We start from the raw sequence: 22,774 nt of genomic DNA on the forward strand, positions 1-22,774 counted from the left end.
CCCTCTCACCTTTCTCAATAAATAACGCCAATAAGCCTAGACGTCTGAGAAAATATTTTATTGAAAATTACGTGCAACCAGTGAGTGACATGCTGAATACTTCTAGTGTGTGTGTATGTTTAGGAGATAGAAATATTTGTTGTTGTTATTACTCTTTACCACTAAATACACTTAAAGTTGTTTAGATTTTGCAATTAATTAGTAATAAAGTATAAATCAGACTTCTGTCACTCAGTATGCCAAGCGTGGCTAAGTGATTAATGTGCCCTGATTGTGAATCTGAAGGTTTTTTGTTCGTGACACTGCAAAAACGTGCTCCACGTTTTGGGATTTTATGTGTCTCATAAGAGTGACAGTTTGTTTTGTTTATTTTTTAATTTCGCGTAAAACTACACGAGGACTACCTGCGCTGGCCGTCCATAATTTAGTAGTCTAAGACTAGAGGGAAGGCAGCTAGTCATCACCGCCAAATCTTGGGCTACTGTTTTACTAACAAATAGTGGGATTGACCGTCACATTATAACGCCCCCCATGGCTGAAAGGGTGAGCATATTTGGTGCGACGGGTATTCGAACCCGCGACCCTCAGATTACGATTCGAGTACCTTAACCACCTGGCCATGCTGGGCCAGGAGTGACGGTAAAACCCTATAATGTAATGAGACTAAAGTATCCCAAAAGTTAGGGTGGGTGTTATTGACTAACTGCCTCCACTCTAGCATATCACTGTTAAATTAGTAGATGGCCTATGTCTAATTGTATGTGAAAATGCTGAAACAATCGCTTAGTTGATTAGCATATAACTTGAATAATTGAAATGTGCGTTGGAAGAAGTATACATGCACGAATAAGCTCGACTGTTTTCTGACGTCATTGAATTTAACAGGTAAAAGGTCGTATATGCGACTTATAGAGTCTAATTATAAGTAATCAGTAAAAATTATTAATCAAATAAAAGCAGTTTCTAAGGCATTATTCATAGAGAGAATGACGGGAAATAATGACTTGAGCTTCCAGAAAATAAAGAAAATTGATTTCGTTCCTTTCCTAGGAAGCACTTGAAAGAAACAAATTTTTCACTTGTCAAAAACACAGACCTGCAATTTGTTGTGATGACTTATAGTCTGTAATGTCATTACATCCATTCTTCTTGTATGCTTCCTGGTAAAGTGAAAAATTACTTTCCGCTGGAAATGACATCCTTTTACTTTATTACTTTTAGTTTTTAAAAAAAAAGACAACAACATATTTTGGTTTCAAATGTTCAGTATCTTTTCTACAAATATTCATACTACAGATAAAGGATAATATCGTAAAATAATAATGTTATGATTCAGAAAGTGGGACTTGTGTTATCATTAAATGTCCTGGTTCAGCACTGTTTCAACGAAACTTCATGGTCGATAGTGGTAAAATACGAATGTGGCATATACATAGATTATAATCATGCCGTAGGACCCGTTTCTATTTCCCATACAAATACCTCTGTAACATTCATTGTTTTGCACTAGGGACAGAGATCATAGGAGACATAAATGTCTACGTAATTATGTAAAACAGTTACGAAATTTGTAGGTTAGTTTACATGTATCCTTATGTATCTTTAAAACTGATCTTGTAACTTGTTAGTCTCTGTGCAGTGGCTGAGAAATTCTTAGGTATAACAGTTTTAAATTATACTTATCTTAAATCGGAAATGTTTGGACAAAAAGCTCTTTCACCTAACTTTAACAAAACACTTGTGTGTCTGAATAATGTTAGTTAACTGTTGATACATCATAATGCAATGCTATAAAAGTATTAGACAAAATCTCGCTCACTTCCTAAACCGCAAGATCATGTCTACATTAAAACATAACGTGTTAGACAGTATTTCAGAGATGTTGAAAAGCTGATTTATAAACAAACTCAGATCAACACATTTCGGCAAGTCTTATAAACATGCAAGAATAACTGTGGTAGGCAGGTCACACATCAAACTGATTGATTCAGACCGGAATGTTGTTTTTTCTTTTAATTTACAAACTGTAAAGATGAAAACAAATAGATATCTAGTAAACGAGAGAGAGAACAGGTGGGTATGATACGAAATATTATACAGCTATCTGAAAAGATAGGTATAGGCAGAACAAAAAAATCATCACGTATCTGTCTTCACAACAATAACTATAGTTTCAAACAATGATGTCTGGTGATGTTTAACATATGGCTTAATAAATTTAATGTTGGCGGAGCACCTTGTGAAGTTAAGACTCTTCAGTAATGTTAGTAATATCAGCGACAAGGTTCATCATGGTGATTTTCATTGGATATTTTGTTTTTCAAGAAGTAACCTTTATTTATCAAACCTTTGGAATCTCATATTATTACCTTGTCGCATGAAGTACTTAGTAGAAGGGATCATCTCTACATAGATAAATAATTCATTTTAAATAAACCTGATAATTATGTTTTGAAAATATGTGATTTTTAATAATTTGCTTATCATTTAGAAACACTAACAAGTAGAAATAATAAAAAACAACAACAGGTAAACCTTAACAAAACCTTATATAAAATACGGTTTCCTAACATATGATGCACATGTTTAATACTGGAATTTACTGATTGGTTATTTTGCCAACTTTTCGAGGCGTACGAGAGTAATGTGACTGTAAAAAAAAACTCCACATCTGAGTAATGTGACTGTAAAGAAAACTCCACATCTGAGTAATGTGACTGTAAAGAAAACTCCACATCTGAGTAATGTGACTGTAAAGAAAACTCCACATCTGAGTAATGTGACTGTAAAGAAAACTCAACATCTGAGTAATGTGACTGTAAAGAAAACTCCACATCTGAGTAATGTGACTGTAAAGAAAACTCCACATCTGAGTAATGTGACTGTAAAGAAAACTCCATCTGAGTAATGTGACTGTAAAGAAAACTCCACATCTGAGTAATGTGACTGTAAAGAAAACTCCACATCTGAGTAATGTGACTGTAAAGAAAACTCACATCTGAGTAATGTGACTGTAAAGTCAACATCTGAGTAATGTGACTGTAAAGAAAACTCAACATCTGAGTAATGTGACTGTAAAGAAAACTCAACATCTGAGTAATGTGACTGTAAAGAAAACTCCACATCTGAGTAATGTGACTGTAAAGAAAACTCAACATCTGAGTAATGTGACTGTAAAGAAAACTCAACATCTGAGTAATGTGACTGTAAAGAAAACTCAACATCTGAGTAATGTGACTGTAAAGAAAACTCCACATCTGAGTAATGTGACTGTAAAGAAAACTCCACATCTGAGTAATGTGACTGTAAAGAAAACTCCACATCTGAGTAATGTGACTGTAAAGAAAACTCAACATCTGAGTAATGTGACTGTAAAGAAAACTCAACATCTGAGTAATGTGACTGTAAAGAAAACTCAACATCTGAGTAATGTGACTGTAAAGAAAACTCAACATCTGAGTAATGTGACTGTAAAGAAAACTCCACATCTGAGTAATGTGACTGTAAAGAAAACTCAACATCTGAGTAATGTGACTGTAAAGAAAACTCCACATCTGAGTAATGTGACTGTAAAGAAAACTCCACATCTGAGTAATGTGACTGTAAAGAAAACTCCACATCTGAGTAATGTGACTGTAAAGAAAACTCCACATCTGAGTAATGTGACTGTAAAGAAAACTCCACATCTGAGTAATGTGACTGTAAAGAAAACTCCACATCTGAGTAATGTGACTGTAAAGAAAACTCAACATCTGAGTAATGTGACTGTAAAGAAAACTCCACATCTGAGTAATGTGACTGTAAAGAAAACTCCACATCTGAGTAATGTGACTGTAAAGAAAACTCCACATCTGAGTAATGTGACTGTAAAGAAAACTCCACATCTGAGTAATGTGACTGTAAAGAAAACTCAACATCTGAGTAATGTGACTGTAAAGAAAACTCAACATCTGAGTAATGTGACTGTAAAGAAAACTCAACATCTGAGTAATGTGACTGTAAAGAAAACTCAACATCTGAGTAATGTGACTGTAAAGAAAACTCCACATCTGAGTAATGTGACTGTAAAGAAAACTCCACATCTGAGTAATGTGACTGTAAAGAAAACTCCACATCTGAGTAATGTGACTGTAAAGAAAACTCCACATCTGAGTAATGTGACTGTAAAGAAAACTCAACATCTGAGTAATGTGACTGTAAAGAAAACTCAACATCTGAGTAATGTGACTGTAAAGAAAACTCAACATCTATAAATCATCGCGCAATCAAAACTGTTTATTTGAGTCAAATTTATTCAGAGGTACATTAAAAACGATAAGTTTTATTTAGGATAATTTAGTCCTAGTACAGGTTGTTTAAAAACTATACAGAATTGCTTACTTAAATCTCTTTTCTTCTTTTTGTTCCCTCAAAGTAGCATTTCTTTTATTTTTCTTCTCTTTCTCTCTATCTGCAATATGAGAATGTTAGTTTGAAAAAAAAAAAAGTGTAACAGTGTACGAAATATTGCGAGAATGAATGAACACTGTCCAGAACAGACGATAATTACATTAACTTGATTCAGAGATATGCAGGATACGTTGATTAAGAATGACGGAAAGCATGATGAACACTTTCTGTGACAGGTTTTGAAACGCATTTATCGTGTTCAAACTTTCTTGAACAAATCTGCTGAATATCAGTGTACCTCTGATAAAATTTGATTTTCAGATAATATAGTTTTAAATTCTGAGTTTTCCTCATATTCACCTTACATGAAAAAGCATTGTTTTTTTCTGCCTTCTTCGTTGTGGTTATTTAATTTTTAATGAACTCTGGCAATTAGATGAACTCTGTTGTTCTTCATCATCTGTAACTGACTTATGTGAACTATTTCTAGGATTTCTTATCTGTAACCTTCAATGAGTTGAGTAGATGAACGTTTGGTTTGATCTTTAAAGTCGATGTTGTTTTATTCGATTATCAACCACAGCATTAATAAAACAAATACCTTCTCTAGAACAACCCCAACCCACAGATCGGTGTCCACGTCGCTGGGGCGAGTATCCTCATGAGAGTGACTGCACGCGCTTTTTGAAGTGTGTGGCCCACAGTTATTTTTCTCAAGCATTGAATATTGTATTAAAAAGCAGTTACAAAATTGAAATTAAATATTAAAGTTTTTTTACAGTTGTCTGCAAATTTCAGTATATACTAATATACACTGAAAGATATTAAAGAACGTTTGTGAGTTTAATACATTTCGCTTTGTTTTTATTAATATAGTATCATTTTTCGTTATTTACACGAGCAGGTTGTAAATACACAACAATCTTATTATCGTAGTTGTGACTGAAACCACCAGGAGAACATATTCTCCAGATGTGCTAGTCGTCTCTTTTTAATTCCAGGAATACCAGATAAGATAAACAAGATATATATTTTTGAGCAAAAAAAAAAACAAAAAACTTAAGGCTAATAAATTGTGCGATGGTAAATCACGAGCAGAGGGAACAACAAACTAGTCTGATGAAACAGAACAAGTGACTAATATTCTAAAAGGTCTGTTTTGTAACTTTCGTGTTTCGCTCTATGAGAAGATTGTATGAACTTGATACAGTATATATATAAATTGCATCAATCTATGACATTCATAGATGTTGCCTGTTTATTATTTTTCCATCTTTATTCAAAGTACTGCTGGATGTTTGTTGATGTCAAGGTACATGAAATCGGGTTCTCGCTTGTCACTACCTAAGTGGTCGTGCACAGTAATACTTGTGTACCAAAACGTTTTCACTCGGGCAACGCGTTGAAATGTTCTCTTTAAATGCCTTACCACAGGGATTAATCCCCTAATTTATGTATTATTAGCCTTAATAATAATAATAAAGTTTTTATGAGTTTGACATTTCTATTATTTAGCTTAAACGATTAATCTCTAGCTATATTTATCTTTTCATCAGATTAGATGAAATAAAACAAAGGATCACATATACAGACAAGGTACTCTGTATAAAGTTAGTATTGTTCATGCTGAGTGCTGTTATGAAGTTTTTATCTGAAAAATCAACAGTCCATAGAAATTATCTCATTGCAAGTATTATTGCAACTTATATTGTTTCTGTCTACCTCTGTGTGTATAATGTGTGTATAAACAAACATAAAAAAGCTGCACAAATCTAAAAGATGCCAAGGTACAGGTTATAATGTGGGATATAAGAGTATTATAGGTTTTGGAGGTAACTGAAGAAGTAGAACACACAGGTGGGGAAAAACCGTCTACCAGTCTTAACATCTGTTCGCCAGTCTCACATAAGGAAAGTCATAAATAATAATAATAATAAAACAATGAAGCACTTACTTTTAGATGTTATAAGATATTGATGAAAAGTAAATGATTTATCAAGCTTTTAAAAGAGAAATTTCAAATTAAAACTTTATACTTTATAATTACTTTAAACCTAAAGTATTCAATAACTTGCAGATTTCTAGTATTATTGATTAATCTATAAACAGTAATATACTCTTCAAAACAAGAAACGCAAAAGGGATATTTTTGTTATTTTAAAGAGAAATATATGTAATAACGTTACAAGCTCAAAGTATGTGATGTTACACGTGTTAAGGCACTGATTGTCAGACCAAAATGACAATAAAAGTTGTGCACTTTGAAAACGGAGGAAAACATCGGATTTTTCGCCAAAACGCATGCGTGTCCACTAAATCTGTTTGAGAGATCTGCATGTTCTGCAAGTGCAACATGTGCAAAATCCCTATAAAAGTGACGGGTTCTCGGTTTCCATAGCTCAGTGTTATGCCACCGACACGCAATACAGTTACGCCAAGACTGACTGAAGCACAACGCAACAACGCCATTGGTCGATTGGAAGCAGGCGAATCTCGATCAGATGTTGCCAGAGCTGTGAATGTCCACCCAAGCACCATCACAAGGCTATGGAATCGTTACCAACAACATGGATCAACTCGTGACCGTCCACGATCTGGCAGACCTCGTATGACCACGCCCGCACAAGATCCCAACATCCGGTTACGTCACCTTCGGGATAGGACCACCACTGTAACATCTACTGCCTCAACCATACCAGGGCTGCGTAGGATTTCCGATCAGACCGTACGCAACCGTCGACGAGATTCTTAGGCCGCATGTGCAACCCATCATGGTGAACGTCAACGACGTTTTTCAACATGACAACGCCCGTCCTCACACAGCCCGACTTACCACTGTCTTCTTGAGACACCACAACATCAACGTTCTTCTCTGGCCCTCCAGATCACCAGATTTAAACCCCATCGAACATCTTTGGGACGAGTTGGACCGACGTCTGCGACGGCGACAATCTCAACTGCAGATTCTACCTCAGTTAGCAGCAGCTTTGCAGGCTGAGTGGACAGCCATTTTACAAGATGTGATTCGTCATCTCATCGCTTCCATGGGCAGGAGATGCCAAGCAGTTATTGATGCTCACGGGGGGGCATACTCGTTATTGACGTTGAGTGACGTTAAACTTCACCTAGTGAGCGTGGACTTCGCCTTTGCAGACTTTGGATGTTCAGCAGTGAATGTGCAAAGTTTCACATATGTCATACAGAACTACCCGGAATAAACTTGTTAACAATTTGTGTCATATATTGCCTTTTGCGTTTCTTTTTTTGAAGAGTATATTATTTCTTTGTGAAAACTTAAACCTAGTGTTAGTTATAAATACGAAGTTGCAATCGGTACACTATTATACAATTATAAAAAAAATAATTAATTTAAATGTATGTGAACTTAATAACTTACCTTGTGGTAAGAAAATAGTTTATTTATTGATACTTTTCATAAATATATTATTACTGGTAACTTGGAAATCATAAGAGGTAAACTGTTATGTTTTAAAAATGTTCTAAATACAGAATTATCACAAAACGTAATAAGCAAATGATTCTAAAATTTATTGAAAACAACATTGATGAAAAAATTTTGAAACTTAACTTTATTAAATCTTATCCATCTAAATAGTTTTTGGAACGGAAGTTTTATGTACTTAATAAAATAAAATTTAGATTATTCCGTATAAAATTTTAAAAAATACCATATAGATTTATTGTTTGATCTGTTAAAAAATAACATTAAAAATTCCAAAAAAAATGCTATAGCTCTCATTGATAAAGCTAACTGTAATTTTGGTTTTATTTGTAAAAAGCTTTATGCATTAATTATAATAAAAAATCAATAGTATACAAACATTTAAACTTACTAACCATTCTAAAGATACAGTAATTAATAATTTCATTTAAGCTTATTAAAAACTTTATCCTAAACCAAATTTTTCTATACATTTACCTTTTCTGTATGCTATTCCTAAACTGCATAAATTTCCGATTAAATTTATATTTCTTTCTAGTTCATTAAGAAAAATGATTAAACAACCGGCTATTTTGTCAAATAGATTACTCAATATTTTATGTGATAAAATTAAAAATATAAGTTTTAATAATAAAACACGTGTTTTGGTAAATAAAATATACCCAACCCATTTTAAAATATCTAAGAAACTGTAAACAAGTAAAAATTATCGAAACAATTGATCTTACCACACTGTACACCACAATTCCATTAAAATGTTTAATCTTTGTTATGAATTCATTAATAAAAAAAGTTCTGTTATCCTTTCATAGTACTGGAAGAAAGAAAATTTAACTCCAGGAACATAAAAAGATATATTATGTTTCTGCAATTATAATAATTATATATTTTTCAATAACAAGGTGTTTAAATAAGTAATAGGGGTTCCATTTGAAGCTAACTATTATTGTTGTTATGCGAATTTTTATCTTTATTTTTTTAAAATAGGTTTAGAATAGACATTTTTGCTTTAACTTACAGATGTATAGATGATTCAATTAGTACAGGGGTTCCCAACCTTTTGGCACTCGCGACCCCTTACCTAAAAGTTTGAAACCCATGTGACCCCCTACTTAGGGCTTACTATCAGCAGCTTAATTTTTCTTTTATTTTCTGTGAAGGAGAGGGAAAGAAACATCTAAAAAATATTTAAAAATTCTGTAATTATTTATTAGCAAATTAAATCACATTAGTCCAACCTGAATTCACAAAAAGAACATATATTTCATAAAATAATATTAACATAGGTTTGAACAGCTATCCAACCCAGCTAGTGAGATGCCTGATGTTGCATTTCAGCAGCAAGCTTTGAAATTCGTGGCTGAGCGTTTGTTAGAGCCAGTCTCATGTCATCTCCAACATCCAATCTGTTCCTATTCTTTGTTTTTATATTGACAAGAGTGGAAAATCCTGCCTCACTCAAGTAGGTAGAAGCAAATGGAACAAGGACACGTAAAGCTATCATGCTGACTTTGGAGTATGACTGATACATAGAGCACCAGAACTGAGTCACGAATTTCACCTTGAAGAGATCACGAGCTGAAGAGTCGTTCCTTAGATCCAGAAATTCATCTTGAATATCATCTGGGATGCTGGATACATCAAGTTCAGTACAAAATGGTTTCCTTACCAGGGCCTCCTGTTCCTGTGATAGCTCAGGGAAGTAACGCTCGACTTCCTTTTATAGAGACTGAAGATGTTCGGTAATCTCATCCTTGAGGAACTGATCCAGTTGGATATGAGACTCATCCGTCACTCCACAAAGTTTTTCAAACATAGCGATGTTTCCAAGATTGGTTTTCCGACGCCAGTTCTGCAGTTTAGAAACAAAGGCCCGAAGACTATCTTGAAAAAGGAGAACATGTGTTTCCCTTCCTTGAAGCTTCAAATTGAGCTTGTTCAGCTGGTCAAAAATGTCGGCTAGGTACGCAACCCTTTTATTCCATGCTGCATCTTCGAAGTGAGCTACAAGATCTTTCCTTTCTTGAGTCTCCAGGAATAGCTTTATTTCATCTTTCATTTCAAAGACACGATAACGTTTCCTTTCGACAACCAACGTACTGCTGTGTAGAAGAGAAGGACTTCGTGGTCAGCATTCATGTCTTTTCATAGTTCTTTGAATAGGCGAGTGTTGAGCGCTTGAGTCTTCACATAATTTATAATTTTGATTACAGATTCAAGCACTTCCTGCAAAGAGGCAGGGAGAGTCTTACTGGCGAGAGCATATCGGTGAATCATGCAGTGGATGCCCTTTGCTTGAGGTGCTAGCTTCTTCACTCTCGACTGGAATCCTGATTTCGATCCCAGCATAGTCAGTGCCCCATCCGTACAAACCCCACACACGTTTTCCCATTGAAGATCTTCGTCTTGAAAAAAAGTTGAAACTTTTTCCATGACATCATCAGCTTTTGTTGTGGTTTCAAGTGCACTGCAGAATAAGAATTCGTCTTTGATGTCACCTGAATTAATGTATCTCACGAAGACAAGCAACTGAGAACATGACTCCCCTGTCAAGGCTTCGCGACCCCTGCCAAGGCTTTGGTTGGGAACCCCTGAATTAGTATATATAATCCTGAGATAAATAATGTTATTAACACTATTTATATAGTAGAATTAGAAGTTGAAAATACTTCATTTCCTAACATAGAGGCACACACTTAGATTTAGAAACTGAATAATGGATAATTTCTTAATGTTAGAAAAGTACGTAGGTTCAATAAGTCTTGATAGAAATTAATTAAAACCGAACGCTTTCGAAGAGTGGACCTTTCTTCTTCAGGGGCAAATTGCTAATTTCTTTGGAAAGCGGTCACCTTCCCACAAGTGTCTGCAGACAGTGAAGGGTGATACAAATGTGGGACGTTGTGGGCTTGCACTCCTAATTTATATTTCTTATGATTATTTTATTATTATTTATAAATTTATTCATGTGAGACTGGCAAACAGAGGTTAGGATTGACAGACGGTATATCTCCACTGCAATGCGAGTCTTGCTTCCCCAGTCACCTCCAAAATATTTTCTAGGGTACATTTTATATTCCACGTTATGTCCTGTACTCTGGAGATCCTTTCGATTAGTGCAGCGTTTATGATTTCTGTTTAGGCTTGTTTTTGTTTATTAGAAAATATCATTAGTCAGAGGCACTCTGGAGATCCTTTCGATTTGTGCAGCGTTTATGATTTCTGTATAGGCTTGTTTTTGTTTATTAGAAAATATCATTAGTCAGAGGTTTGTTATTTTTAATGCAGCCCTTTCTTTTGATTTTACTTGACTGTTGAGTATTAATTTTCTATACATATGTGGGTGTGTATACATGGCTATTGTCTCGCGCAGAATCCAAGTAAAATTTTTTCTCTCTCTGTACAGGGATCAGTGACATGGCCGAAGTCCAGCTTCACAGTCCATCTCGAGAAAGAGACTTGGTTCCCGGCAAGGAGCTGGTACTTCGATGTAAAGCTGACGGAAGCTCTAATATCAGCTACGAGTGGTTCCACAATGGTAACAAGATCTCCAGAAGTAACAAGGTATCAATCCGCCACAGACGGCTCCACATTCACAAACTGACCTTTGAAGATAACGGCATTTACTCCTGTCGTGGAGTTAATGAAGCTGGCGTTTTGGAAAGCACCAAAAACTTTGCCCTTCGTTTAAAAAGTGGGTCGTACACTTTTATTTTTGTTATTGAAGAGAGGTGTAAAAGAATTTTGAAACAAGTATCAAATTACATTCCTATATCTACATATATAATAATTTAATTTTTTGCTTAACGTAACAAAATGGTCTAACGCCAATCACTGTCCTGCCGAATATTCAAAAAGAACTTTTTATATAAACAGAATGTAGTGCTGTAGTGTTAGTTATTTTATCTCAGCAAGAAACAATCAAATAGAAACTCATTGTCCCTAATTATAACATTGATCGATGATCCAGCTTTTAGTTCATAGAATTCTACAAATATTACTTGAAAACACATAGCGATTCAAATTTTGTCTTAGGTCTATCATACTTATTAACTCAAGTATATATAAATTTCTTTGTAATAGAGACATATTTAATTTGTACATACTTTACATGTGTAAATTAAATGAAGTAAAATAAATCATTATAAGTTGTCAGTAAACTATTCACGTTCAGTTTCACATGTCCAATAAGAACTTATGCACACAGTGATTCTCGTTATATACATAGACCTTAAAGTGATAATTAAAACACAATAACTAGTGGCAGTCAGTAAATAAAGGAATTCACCTAGCGCAAAAGATATAAATCTGACACTGTATTATCTAGTGCTAAATATTTAAAGTAAACTAACATTGATCAAAATGATTTCCAGGTAAACAGGTGCCACGTATTCTGAAGCTTCCGCAAGACGTTACTGTCAGAAAGGATGACACTGCAGTGTTTAACTGTGTCTATGAAAATGCTGTGTCTGTAGAGTGGTACTATCATAACAAGGAAGTCATTCTCCACAACAGTTCCAGGTAGGTACCACAGAGTATGTTTTTGTTTTACTTTTTTTCTGATCAGATATTTTGGATGTTAAGGTTTCTTTATTATTAGAAACGTATTTAACAGTGTATAAAGTAAAATAGTTTTGGATACAAAGAAACACCATTTTAACTTACAGAAACAAGAGAAACCAAAATTTTATGTTCATTTACATAGTGATTTTTTTTAAATTTTACACTTAAAGCTTGTATACTTTCTAAGACAAAGACTAAACTGCCAGGCCAGAGAACCTCAAGAATCAGGCATAATTGCTTCTAATTTAGTGATTAAGGCACTCGACCTGTAACCTGAGGGTCACAGGTTCGAATCTCTGTTGCACCAAACATGCTTGCCCTTCCAGTCATGGGGGCGTTATAATGTGACGGTCAATCCTATTATTCGTTGGTAAAAGAGTAGCCCAAGAGTCGTCGGTGGGTGGTGATGACTAGCTGCCTTTCCTCTAGTCTTACACTGCTAAATTAGGGACGGCTGGCGCAGATAGCTTTCGAGTAGTTTTTCACGAAATTCAAATCAAACCAAACCAAATACCGATACAGTCAAAACCCATACGTTTTGGTGAGGAATGTTAAAAGACGATTTGAAACACCAAATCAAAACTGCGAAGTAATCCATACAGGTGGTGACTCAGCTGTTCAAAATTTTAAGTGCGATTTAACTTCACTTCATTATTATATGCTGTAAGTATACTATTTGCATAATATCGTAGTTACCATAGAAACGAAATATCTAGCCTAATATATTAGATATAGTAATGTAAGGTCTGCTGAAGTTCATTTAGGCGCCATCAAGCGGTGCAAGGGGAATTTTTGTAATATATTGCTTCTGGGCATGCAATGCCCAGTATTCAGAAACAAAATAAACTACTAACTAGTGTCTTACTAATACCCAAGATTTAATGATGGAGAAGGGAAATTAATAACGTTCAGAATTATCTTTAACTAAGTACAAAGCACTCTGAAAATTATACCAATGAAACATTTCTTGTAAATCAGACATTGTAACATATAGACAGCACTTACTAAGCACATTAATATATATTAATAAATTTATCACCAATAGGCTGATAACACAAAAACATATATTTGTGGGTATTTACAATATAAATTTTTTATTAAAAACTCAAAGGAAGTCAAAGATATTTGACTTTACTTTTACAAGCAATAAATAACATTTCTCAAACATCTTGTCCACCAATAATTACTAAGGCCCGGTATAGCCAGGTGATAAGGGCACTCGACTCCGATGGTTGCAGGTTCGAACCCTCGTCACACCAAACATGCTCGCCCTTTCAGCTATGGGGGCGTTATAATGTGACAGTCAATGTTACTATTTGTTGGTAAAAGAGTAGCCCAAGAGTTGGCGTGAATGATAATGATTAGCTAGTTGCCTTCCCTCTAGTCTTACACTGCTAAATTAGGGACGGCTAGCGCAGCTAGTCCTCGTGTAGCTTTGGACGAAATTCAAAACAAACCAATTCAATTTTATAATGCTCTGCACAGCTCCTGTCATGTTAGCATGAAAACTTAAACTTTTTTATATATTAAGTAAATAATTTAAAATCGTGTGCGTAATACACGATACAACTGTAAAACTGTATTTTTATTAAGAGTTTAGTAACACATTCGTGGATGTTAATAATCACGTAAAGTATTTTAAACATGCGCCATCTTAATGCTCTGACAATTGCTCTTGAGCAGGAGCTGTCGCAAGGGGCCTATCGCCCGTTCCTCAGGGATAGTGATAATGTGTATGTGCTTCACATTGTTAAAAAGCTATATCATAGAGATATGGGAGGAGGGGTAACAAACAGTCAGAATATTCTTTGACTCTTTGATAATTTTGTTATGAAAGACACTTAAGTTTAGGTATACATTTAATGACTTGTATGTATTTTCATATACATATTTTTAAGATTTTGAAGTGTCAGGAATAAGCTCTAAATTCATCTTCCGGAACGGTGTTCGTATATTCCAGCATTACCATACCCCTAATTATTTCAAAATTCACCTTAAAGGGAATGTAACCATATTAATAAAGGTGTAGACATAAAGGAAATAAGATAATACTTATTAAGTATTTCCTGACTTTAATCAAATTTAGAAATATTATTGGGTAAATATTTATAGTAATTTCTTGTGTTTTTTTTCTCATTAATAGACGTTTAATTAAATATAACAACTGAGTTTAAAACGCCCCCTTAGTAGCTCTGCGTTAAATCTGAGAACTTAATAGGCTACAAATTGGAGTTTATTATCTGTGGTGGGCACAGCACAAATAGCCCATTGTGTAGTTTTTATGCTTAAACGAACAACGTGTTTTAAATTTTAACGAGACGCTGCTACCATCGTTTCTTAAAAACTAACAAAGTGTAAGTCGCATTATCATTAAAATTATTGGCAATCTATCTTATTCTGACGCTTTACTGGCTAAAATATTTATCAATTGTTAGTGTCTTCTTAGCTGATAATGGCCCGGCATGGCCAGGTGGGTTAAGGCGTCCGACTCGTTCACTGAGGGTCGCGAGTTCGAATCCCCGTCACACCAAACATGCCCTTTCAGCCGTTTGGGCGTTATAATGTGATGGTCAATTCCACTATTCGTTGGTAAAAGAGTAGCTCAAGAGTTGGTGGTGGGTGATGATGACTAGCTACCTTTTCTATAGTCTTACACTGCTAAATTAGAGACGGCTAGCGCAATAGCCCTCGTATAACTTTGCGCGAAATTAAAAAGAAACACACTAACTAAGCTGATAACAGTAATCAATAATAAAAGATGAATAAATTTGTACCAATCTTATGATATAAAATCTCGTATACCTCATATGTTCTTTCTTTCGTATTCATCTCGGTTTGAACATTTCGTGTTCTAAATCACAAGTGTATAACTAAAGGAGAACTATTTAGAGCGCAAACCACGGCCACCCAGCCTTAAATATATTACGCTCTCAAAATATATGAAATAAATATATGTATATTTGGTAGAACAATGAAGAATAATATTCTGTATATGTCAACCAAGTTTCATCAATATTAAATCATTTTTGAGTAAGCAATAAAGCAAAAATAGTATGTAAAATTGGTTCCCATATTAACAGATAAGGATTTTTTTATTTCATGACCTTTCCGTGACCCTCCAAAACATATCACTTTTAAATTTATACCAACTTTCGTCAAAATTCATTCAACGATTTTCGATAAATCTTTTTGACAAACACACACACAGAGGCGAAAACATAACCTTTGTTCATCTTCGGCGACGGACGTAAAAAATAACAGTTCAGATCTATTTAGTGTCTCCAACAAGTCATTGTCAGCATGCCTTTCATTAAATACCATAACTCGATAGGTGTGCTGGGATTAAAATTTTATAAAACACTATTTACATGTAAGTAGCATGATAATAATATAAAAATGCCGGTTTAAAGGCTGAAAACCGACGAATCATTGGTTATATACTTTAGTATAACTTAAGTCATTCTTGAAGTAAATAATTAAAACGCTTTGTGATTTCCTAACGTTTGTGGTTACAAGTGCATCTCGTGAAATTTGTTTGAGAAGCTTTTGTTTCAAAAATACCGACGTATGTTACGTATGCATCAATACTTGCCAGAAAAACTTCATAAATTAGAATATTTATTTTGGAAAGCAATATGCGGGGTACTCCAATAATCACAGGGGGATACAAAATGCGCTATTGATAAAATAAATGATCTAAAATGGCTACAATACGAACCTCTGTAATTGGTTGATTCTTCAAACATTGTTTGAGATGCTAGATGTTTGTTGCAATTACAAACTACTTGTTTATAGTGTGATAAATTTTAACTGTCATGTTTGCTATATGAAAAATAAGCTTAGTGAAGGGTCGGTTCATTATAAATAAAACGTCAGAGGTGAAAGTGTGAGTGAAAACACAAGTGACAATACCCATCTTGTTAGGCTTAGTACAGAGATTACGTACTCTGGTGGATAAAAGGCAGTTTTGGGTTATGTAAGTCAAAAAGTTTAATAACCTTTAGTTTAGAAACTGTTATTGTGGGATACCATCCAAGCTATGAATAAACCGGAGACGTGAAGAAGCTAAAGTAGTGGTATTTATAGACAGTGGCGCGGCATCTTCTATGAGTTTCATTACAAACAAACAAAAAATTAATTATGATGGATGCGATCCCCTTCGTAATTTGAATGCCGTCTGTAGACTCTCGTGAGCTACTTTCCTTTCACAGTTAAGTTCCTGAAACGACGATTCGGGTGCGAGCTAATTCATAGTCTGCTTGTTTTTTGAAGCGGTGATAGTATAGTGGGCACTGAGATAACCAAGAAGCCTGCGCCTCCCAGAACACTTCTCTTACATCGGCGCCATTGAAATTTGAAGGCTATTCCCCTTTTTTTAGATTGGCAGAATAGTTGCAAACATGAACCGAAAGATGTCGCAGGCCCAATAAGAAAAAACAACGACAAAACACTGTAATATTGCTGTTAAAAATATGGAAATTCTGGCAAGTATTTTCGCGTCTCGTTCACTAAAAATAACCAATTAGGATATAATTCTTTTTACGTTTTAAGGAAGACTATAATTTATTATCATTCTGAAGATGAAAATAACGAATGCAATTATAGCATGTTAACACATAAAAATACAAACATTACCAAAAGTTATTCAAGAATAATTTAAAAAGACAACATTTAGGCCAAACGAATCGCTGACTGCAGTTTTGCAAAATGTTAATTTTTTCTCCCTATCTCGTTTCAACCGTTTTTGTGTTTTCATATTCCGATATTAATAACGTAAAAGGATGATACTTAAAATGTAGGAAATACATCTTGAATAAGAATATCGTTTTGTTGCATGTTGCTTAATAAAAGACAAAAAAGCAATCAATCATAATCTCTTTAATTATATATAGTCCCGGCATGGCCAGGTGAGTTAAGGCGTTCCACTCGTAATCTGAGAGTTGCATGTTCGAATCCCCGTCGCGTCAAACATGCTCGCCCTCCCAGCCGTGGGGGCGTTATAATGTGACGGTCAATCCCACTATTCGTTGGTAAAAGAGTAGCCCAAGAGTTGGCGGTGGGTGGTAATGACTAGTTGCCTTCCCTCTAGTCTTACACTGCTAAATTAGGAACGGCTAGCGCAGATAGCCCTCGAGTAGCTCTGCGCGAAATTCAAAAACAAACACAACAAAACAATTATATATATAACACCACAGGGAGTCTATTTGTTTGTTTCTTGGATTTGTAGAAAGCTATTCGAGGGCGATATGTCCTATCTGTTCCTGATTTAGAGGTAATATACTATAAGGAAAGTAATTAATGTATCACCAACCACTAACTGCTGGATTCTTGTAATTGAATAGTGGAATTAACTGTTACCATTTATATCTGCTCATTGATTCGTATTTAAAAAGTAATATCTTGTGTTACTGTGCTTCATTCTCTGTTTTAACCTGAAATTAAATTAAACGGTAAGAAAATCTTAAATAGCCTTTAAAAAAAATTTTTTTTCAACGAAAATCAACATTACAGAAATGCCACTAGAGGTCTTCATAAGTTGATTGTTAGTAATTAAGCTTGTGGGCTATCTGTGCTTTCCACCTTCCCCCCACGGGTATCGAAACCCTGTTTCTAACTTTTAAGTCAGCAGATATTTCGCTGTGCCATTGGAGGATAAGGGTGTTATAAGAGACAAGTACTTTTTATTATGGTTTCTGGAATCAATTTATTGCGCGTTTCTCTCATCTCAGCATATTATTGTTTACAAAAATTACACTTTCCACATTTGGCACTAAGGAGATAATTATTTCATTAGATTATAAAACTGTTGCCTAGGTTTTAGTACCTATAAGCTCTTCGGTATAATAAACCCTGCAAAGTCTCATTCGTTTTTCGTAATTACATAAAGAAAAGTAGAAAAAAAACTACTAATACGTCATAATTTATTCATTAACTGAGTAATGTAATGTATAGAATAGTCATGACCCGTTCAGAGGGCACAGCTGTTCTCGTAAATATTAGATGTTATGTTTCATACTTGTAACCTTTAATGATGACATGTTTAGACTAATCTTGTTGTGATAGTTAGTTGGCAGTGTACGAGCAAAGCGCTTTGCTCTTCTAAATATAAATTATGTACTAACTTTTGAAAAGTTTTTCATGAAAAATAAAACAATGAAAATGTTAAAGTTATATACTTGCAGCGCAGATGTCTATATTTTTTATTTAATAAGTACCGGCTACGTCACGACCGCCTTAATGCTTTAATGTTAGATCATTATATCATTCCACCTACCGTTTTGTCTGTTTACAGAATGTCCTGACCATTAAATATGACAAATTAATATCTCGTTTAATTCGTTTTCGACGGGTGCTTATATATCAGTTGCATATATAATCTCACACATCTGTGATACTGGTCTCCTAAAAACAGTATTGACAAAAAGTATAAATACATTTAGATCAGCCAGAAATGAGCAAGTATAGAGAAATAGTTTAGTTGCTTGAGTGATCAAATTATCAGTTAATATTCGATGAACAAAAAAAAATTATTTCATTAACAACGTCACATGATCAGTAATATATGTGTGTTAAAAAAAAAAAATCCTTAATATATAATAATTTAATAGCTGGTGTGCTATATGATATAGAATAATGAATTCGACGAAATGCCATAACATTATTTACATATTTGTATCTATTTATCGAAGTAAAATGACTCAAATACAGTTGTGAACAATGTACTATATATAGATATATATATCACCATTAGAATTTATACAATTTCTTTTGTCAACTTTAACCAGTTGAATTTATTTCACAATGCAGATAGATCTTAATTGTTAGGTTAATGTCATATAAATTGTTGCTCTGGTAGAGTTGCTTGAACTAAAACTAAACTATGAATACAACTCAATGTTTATTTCTTAACTTACAATAAGAATCAAAACTCATTCACAGCATACTCATGGAAATAAATGCATATATTCTAATCTCTTAACACTGTGCAGTAAGAGATTAATTTAATGGATGGAATATAACGAGTTATCTCAGCAAATAGAAGTATTATAGAAAATATTAAATATTGGTTTATTTCTTAATATCTATGTTCTCAAGACAAAATCACTTTTACAGACGGAACGGTTGAACAGTGTACCACTTTTAAAGCTAAAACTAACAATATTTAGCGCATTTGTAGAATTATCCACACATTGTACTCTATTTTGTTCTGCGCATTATTGCCTGATGAAAGTAAGAGAGCCGAAAGCTCGCACACAAAAGAACAAAAAAGAACGTATGGAACAAAAAGAACTTATAGAACAAACAGCCCGTGTGTAATTCTATATATTAGTTTTAGCTACGTTATGTGTCTTATCGACAATATTTAGTGCAAGTTGATTGTTGGTAACTGTTGATTACTTTGTTACAGGTTTATTGTATACCCCAATGGGTCCCTGGTGGTATCTAGAGTGAGAGATGCTGATGAAGGAATTTACCGCTGTGTTGGAACTAGCATTTCTAAAGATGTCCCTCAACAGACCTATGTGGCTCACCTTAAAGTGGCATGTATGTAACAATTAAAATGATGTTGTGCTAATAGATTAATTATTAACTGTGTCTCCAATCATATAATAGTAAACGTATCCTCACTTTAATTAATATATTGCGTGTAACTGTTATTTTAAGCACGACCATCAAGCACCCAAGTCATTGGAGATAAGTGTCCCAAAATACTTAATAATGTGTATTGTTGTAATGTTGATATATCAGTTACTTGTGCATACATTTTTTAGTTTAAATACAACTATCCACGTCTAACAGTTACATTTTTTGCACGTAGCGTCTGTTGCACAGGCGTCATGTATATAGTGCAGTCTAAAATATCATCACTCCATATCTGTATTTATATGCATGTGTAATACACAAAACAACATGTACAAGAATGGTACGTACAAGATACTTTGTTTGTTAACATTGAATATACTAAAGCTGTGGATAATTTTGAGCTGTTGACCAGAGGTAAGATAAGCAGTAGGAAGCAGCTTCAGTCACCTCTTGGACTGTGTTCTAACAAACGAATAGTTCGATTTGCCGATATATTATAATACAGTATATAGTATATACAATATATGCATTATATATTATAACACCCGCTCAAATGAAAGAGTAAATATTTTTGACGCTGGATTTCGATCCCATGACCTGCAGATTGCGAGTCAAGTTTTCTAACCATCAAGACATACCAGGTGACAGAGGCATCCAATATGTGCAGTGAAAACATTATGTAAATGACATGTGAAATACTCTCTCCATCAACAATCAACAGCAGATTCATTCAATAAACAAAATAACATTGACTTCACTAGTTCTAACTCAACCTACAGCACCATCAAGTAACTGAGACGGTGCTACATGAATAACATCGACTTCACTAGTTCTAATTAAATTAGGAACAGCTAGCGAAAATAGCCCTCGTGTAGCTTTGCGCAATTTCAAAAACAAACAAATAAACACCCAAATATGATATTTCATAAAACAGTGTGACTCGGTAACGATCTTTTATAGTTAATATGACTTCAATTTTAAAATGTAGATCCAGTGAATAGGAAACCTTTCTAATCCAAGGTTCCAAGTAAGTTTGTTTGTTTGTATTAAAGACAATGGCTATATGTGCTCTGCCCACTAGGGTATCGAAACCCGGTTTCTAGCGGTGTGAATTCGCAGACACACCACTGTGTCAGCGGGAGGGTGCATTCCGAGAAAGTAAAAGTTAATTTTGTGTGCTGTTCCTTCAAGGATTGCTATACGTTATTCAAACGTTTCCTCAATGCTCGTGCTTTTGAAACCATCACTTGCACTTGAGATGTTACTATAGCAATTTCCATATTCTCATCTTGCAGATACTTGAAAGTCACATCACATAATTTTAAAAATTAACTCATAGTGATCAGACAGAGCCAGAATTCAAAGTCTAAAACTCTCAAGATAGTTCACGTATTATCAGTAGTTTTACAGTCAATTACCATTGGCCACAATAGATCCTAAGGTAAACTTCATAACGGTTATTGCGCTGACAAGGAAGGTACTACTTGCAGCTTAGTTTAGGAAAAATGTTGTGCTCAGTGGCTGTAAAGTACTAGTTCCTTTAGGTTGCAGAAGTTGTTCGATGATCATGTAGCTTTTTGCTGCATTTAACAAAAGAATATAGTTCCTGTATTGCTTTAAAGAAACTTATTGTAGTTTTGTTATTCGTACATGTATTCACAACCACTAAATCCAGACAGTGTGCAAAGCAATAAATATACCTTTGGAACTAAAATTTTCACATGTGCCTTTAGTTCTATGTAAAGACCAGGTAAAGCAAAACAGCCACCATATCTTTTAACATATAAATTGTCAAATGGAAAATTATGCTTTTCAAAAAGATCCTGCAATAGGTTTAACGTGCCTGCTGCCTTTGTATCAGAGCACATTACCATATCTAGTAAATATTTAACTACTTCCCCATTTTCACTGACATATCTAACAAAGAAAGTTGGTTTTGTTTACTACATTAAGGTGTTGTGTCTAGGAGTTGAAATTGTATTTTACCTTTTTAAATGTCACTTACGAAGTCACCTATAGTGTTATTATGGTATTAAAATCAGCAGTTTTTTTTCTTCTGACCAGGAACAACTTTACAAAATATACTTTATTGTTAGTTTAATTTATTTATATAACATGGGCTTGTGAGCTGTTTTACAGGCGAGGTATAATTTGAAAATTAACATTAAATGTCCAAACGGAAAACAAACAACAAATAGCGCGTCTTATAAATTTAATAACTTGTCCATTTTCCCTACAAACGATTTATTATAACAAAAAAAAGAGAGCGACATTGAAATTGCCTCCTTCATAACAAAGAGTCATTAAATAAACGTATTGTGGAGCTAGTCTCAAAGTTTGTGTAGTTACATTTGTTCCCATGATTAAAATAATGGCTCTTAAAGCGTACATTGTAACTACGTTATTGGAGTCAATTTGAGCGGCGTTTAAACTTGACTGCACAAAAGTTCATTCACTGTAAAAACAATAAGATACTGGATACATAAAAAAAAAAAATTCAAATTCTCAAACAGAGTTCAAAGAATTTATGGAGGAGTATGTGGCCTGATATTAGGTGAACTATTTTGTGTTTATTAAGACTCAATTTTTCATGTAGTAACAAGATCAGTCCATTTGTAAACTTAGAATATTAGTTTAAGTAAAAGCTGCTGGCTTATGAGTGAAGCGATAAGTCGTTAAATTTATAATAAATTTAAAACAAGAGGGAATCTTCAAGAACCACGATACTTGAAATTATTTTAAGCAGAATTAGAGTAGATTAAACTATGAGACCAT

At 34.2% G+C, this 22,774-nt stretch overlaps 1 protein-coding gene across 4 annotated transcripts in view; it reads left to right on the forward strand.

Annotated features, from left to right (window-relative positions):
• LOC143222853 (inactive tyrosine-protein kinase 7-like) overlaps window positions 1–22,774 on the forward strand; it is a 98,168-nt gene that overhangs the window by 45,953 nt on the left and 29,441 nt on the right. For all 4 annotated transcript variants that reach the window (XM_076449940.1, XM_076449944.1, XM_076449941.1 and 1 more), the window contains 3 exons: window positions 11,259–11,546; window positions 12,226–12,373; window positions 19,824–19,960. In XM_076449940.1, coding sequence (XP_076306055.1) covers window positions 11,259–11,546; window positions 12,226–12,373; window positions 19,824–19,960 — 573 coding nt within the window. The remainder of the gene's footprint in view (window positions 1–11,258; window positions 11,547–12,225; window positions 12,374–19,823; window positions 19,961–22,774) is intronic.

This window comes from Tachypleus tridentatus, chromosome 8 (genome assembly GCF_004210375.1).
Source record: "Tachypleus tridentatus isolate NWPU-2018 chromosome 8, ASM421037v1, whole genome shotgun sequence".
Lineage (NCBI taxonomy): Eukaryota > Metazoa > Arthropoda > Merostomata > Xiphosura > Limulidae > Tachypleus > Tachypleus tridentatus.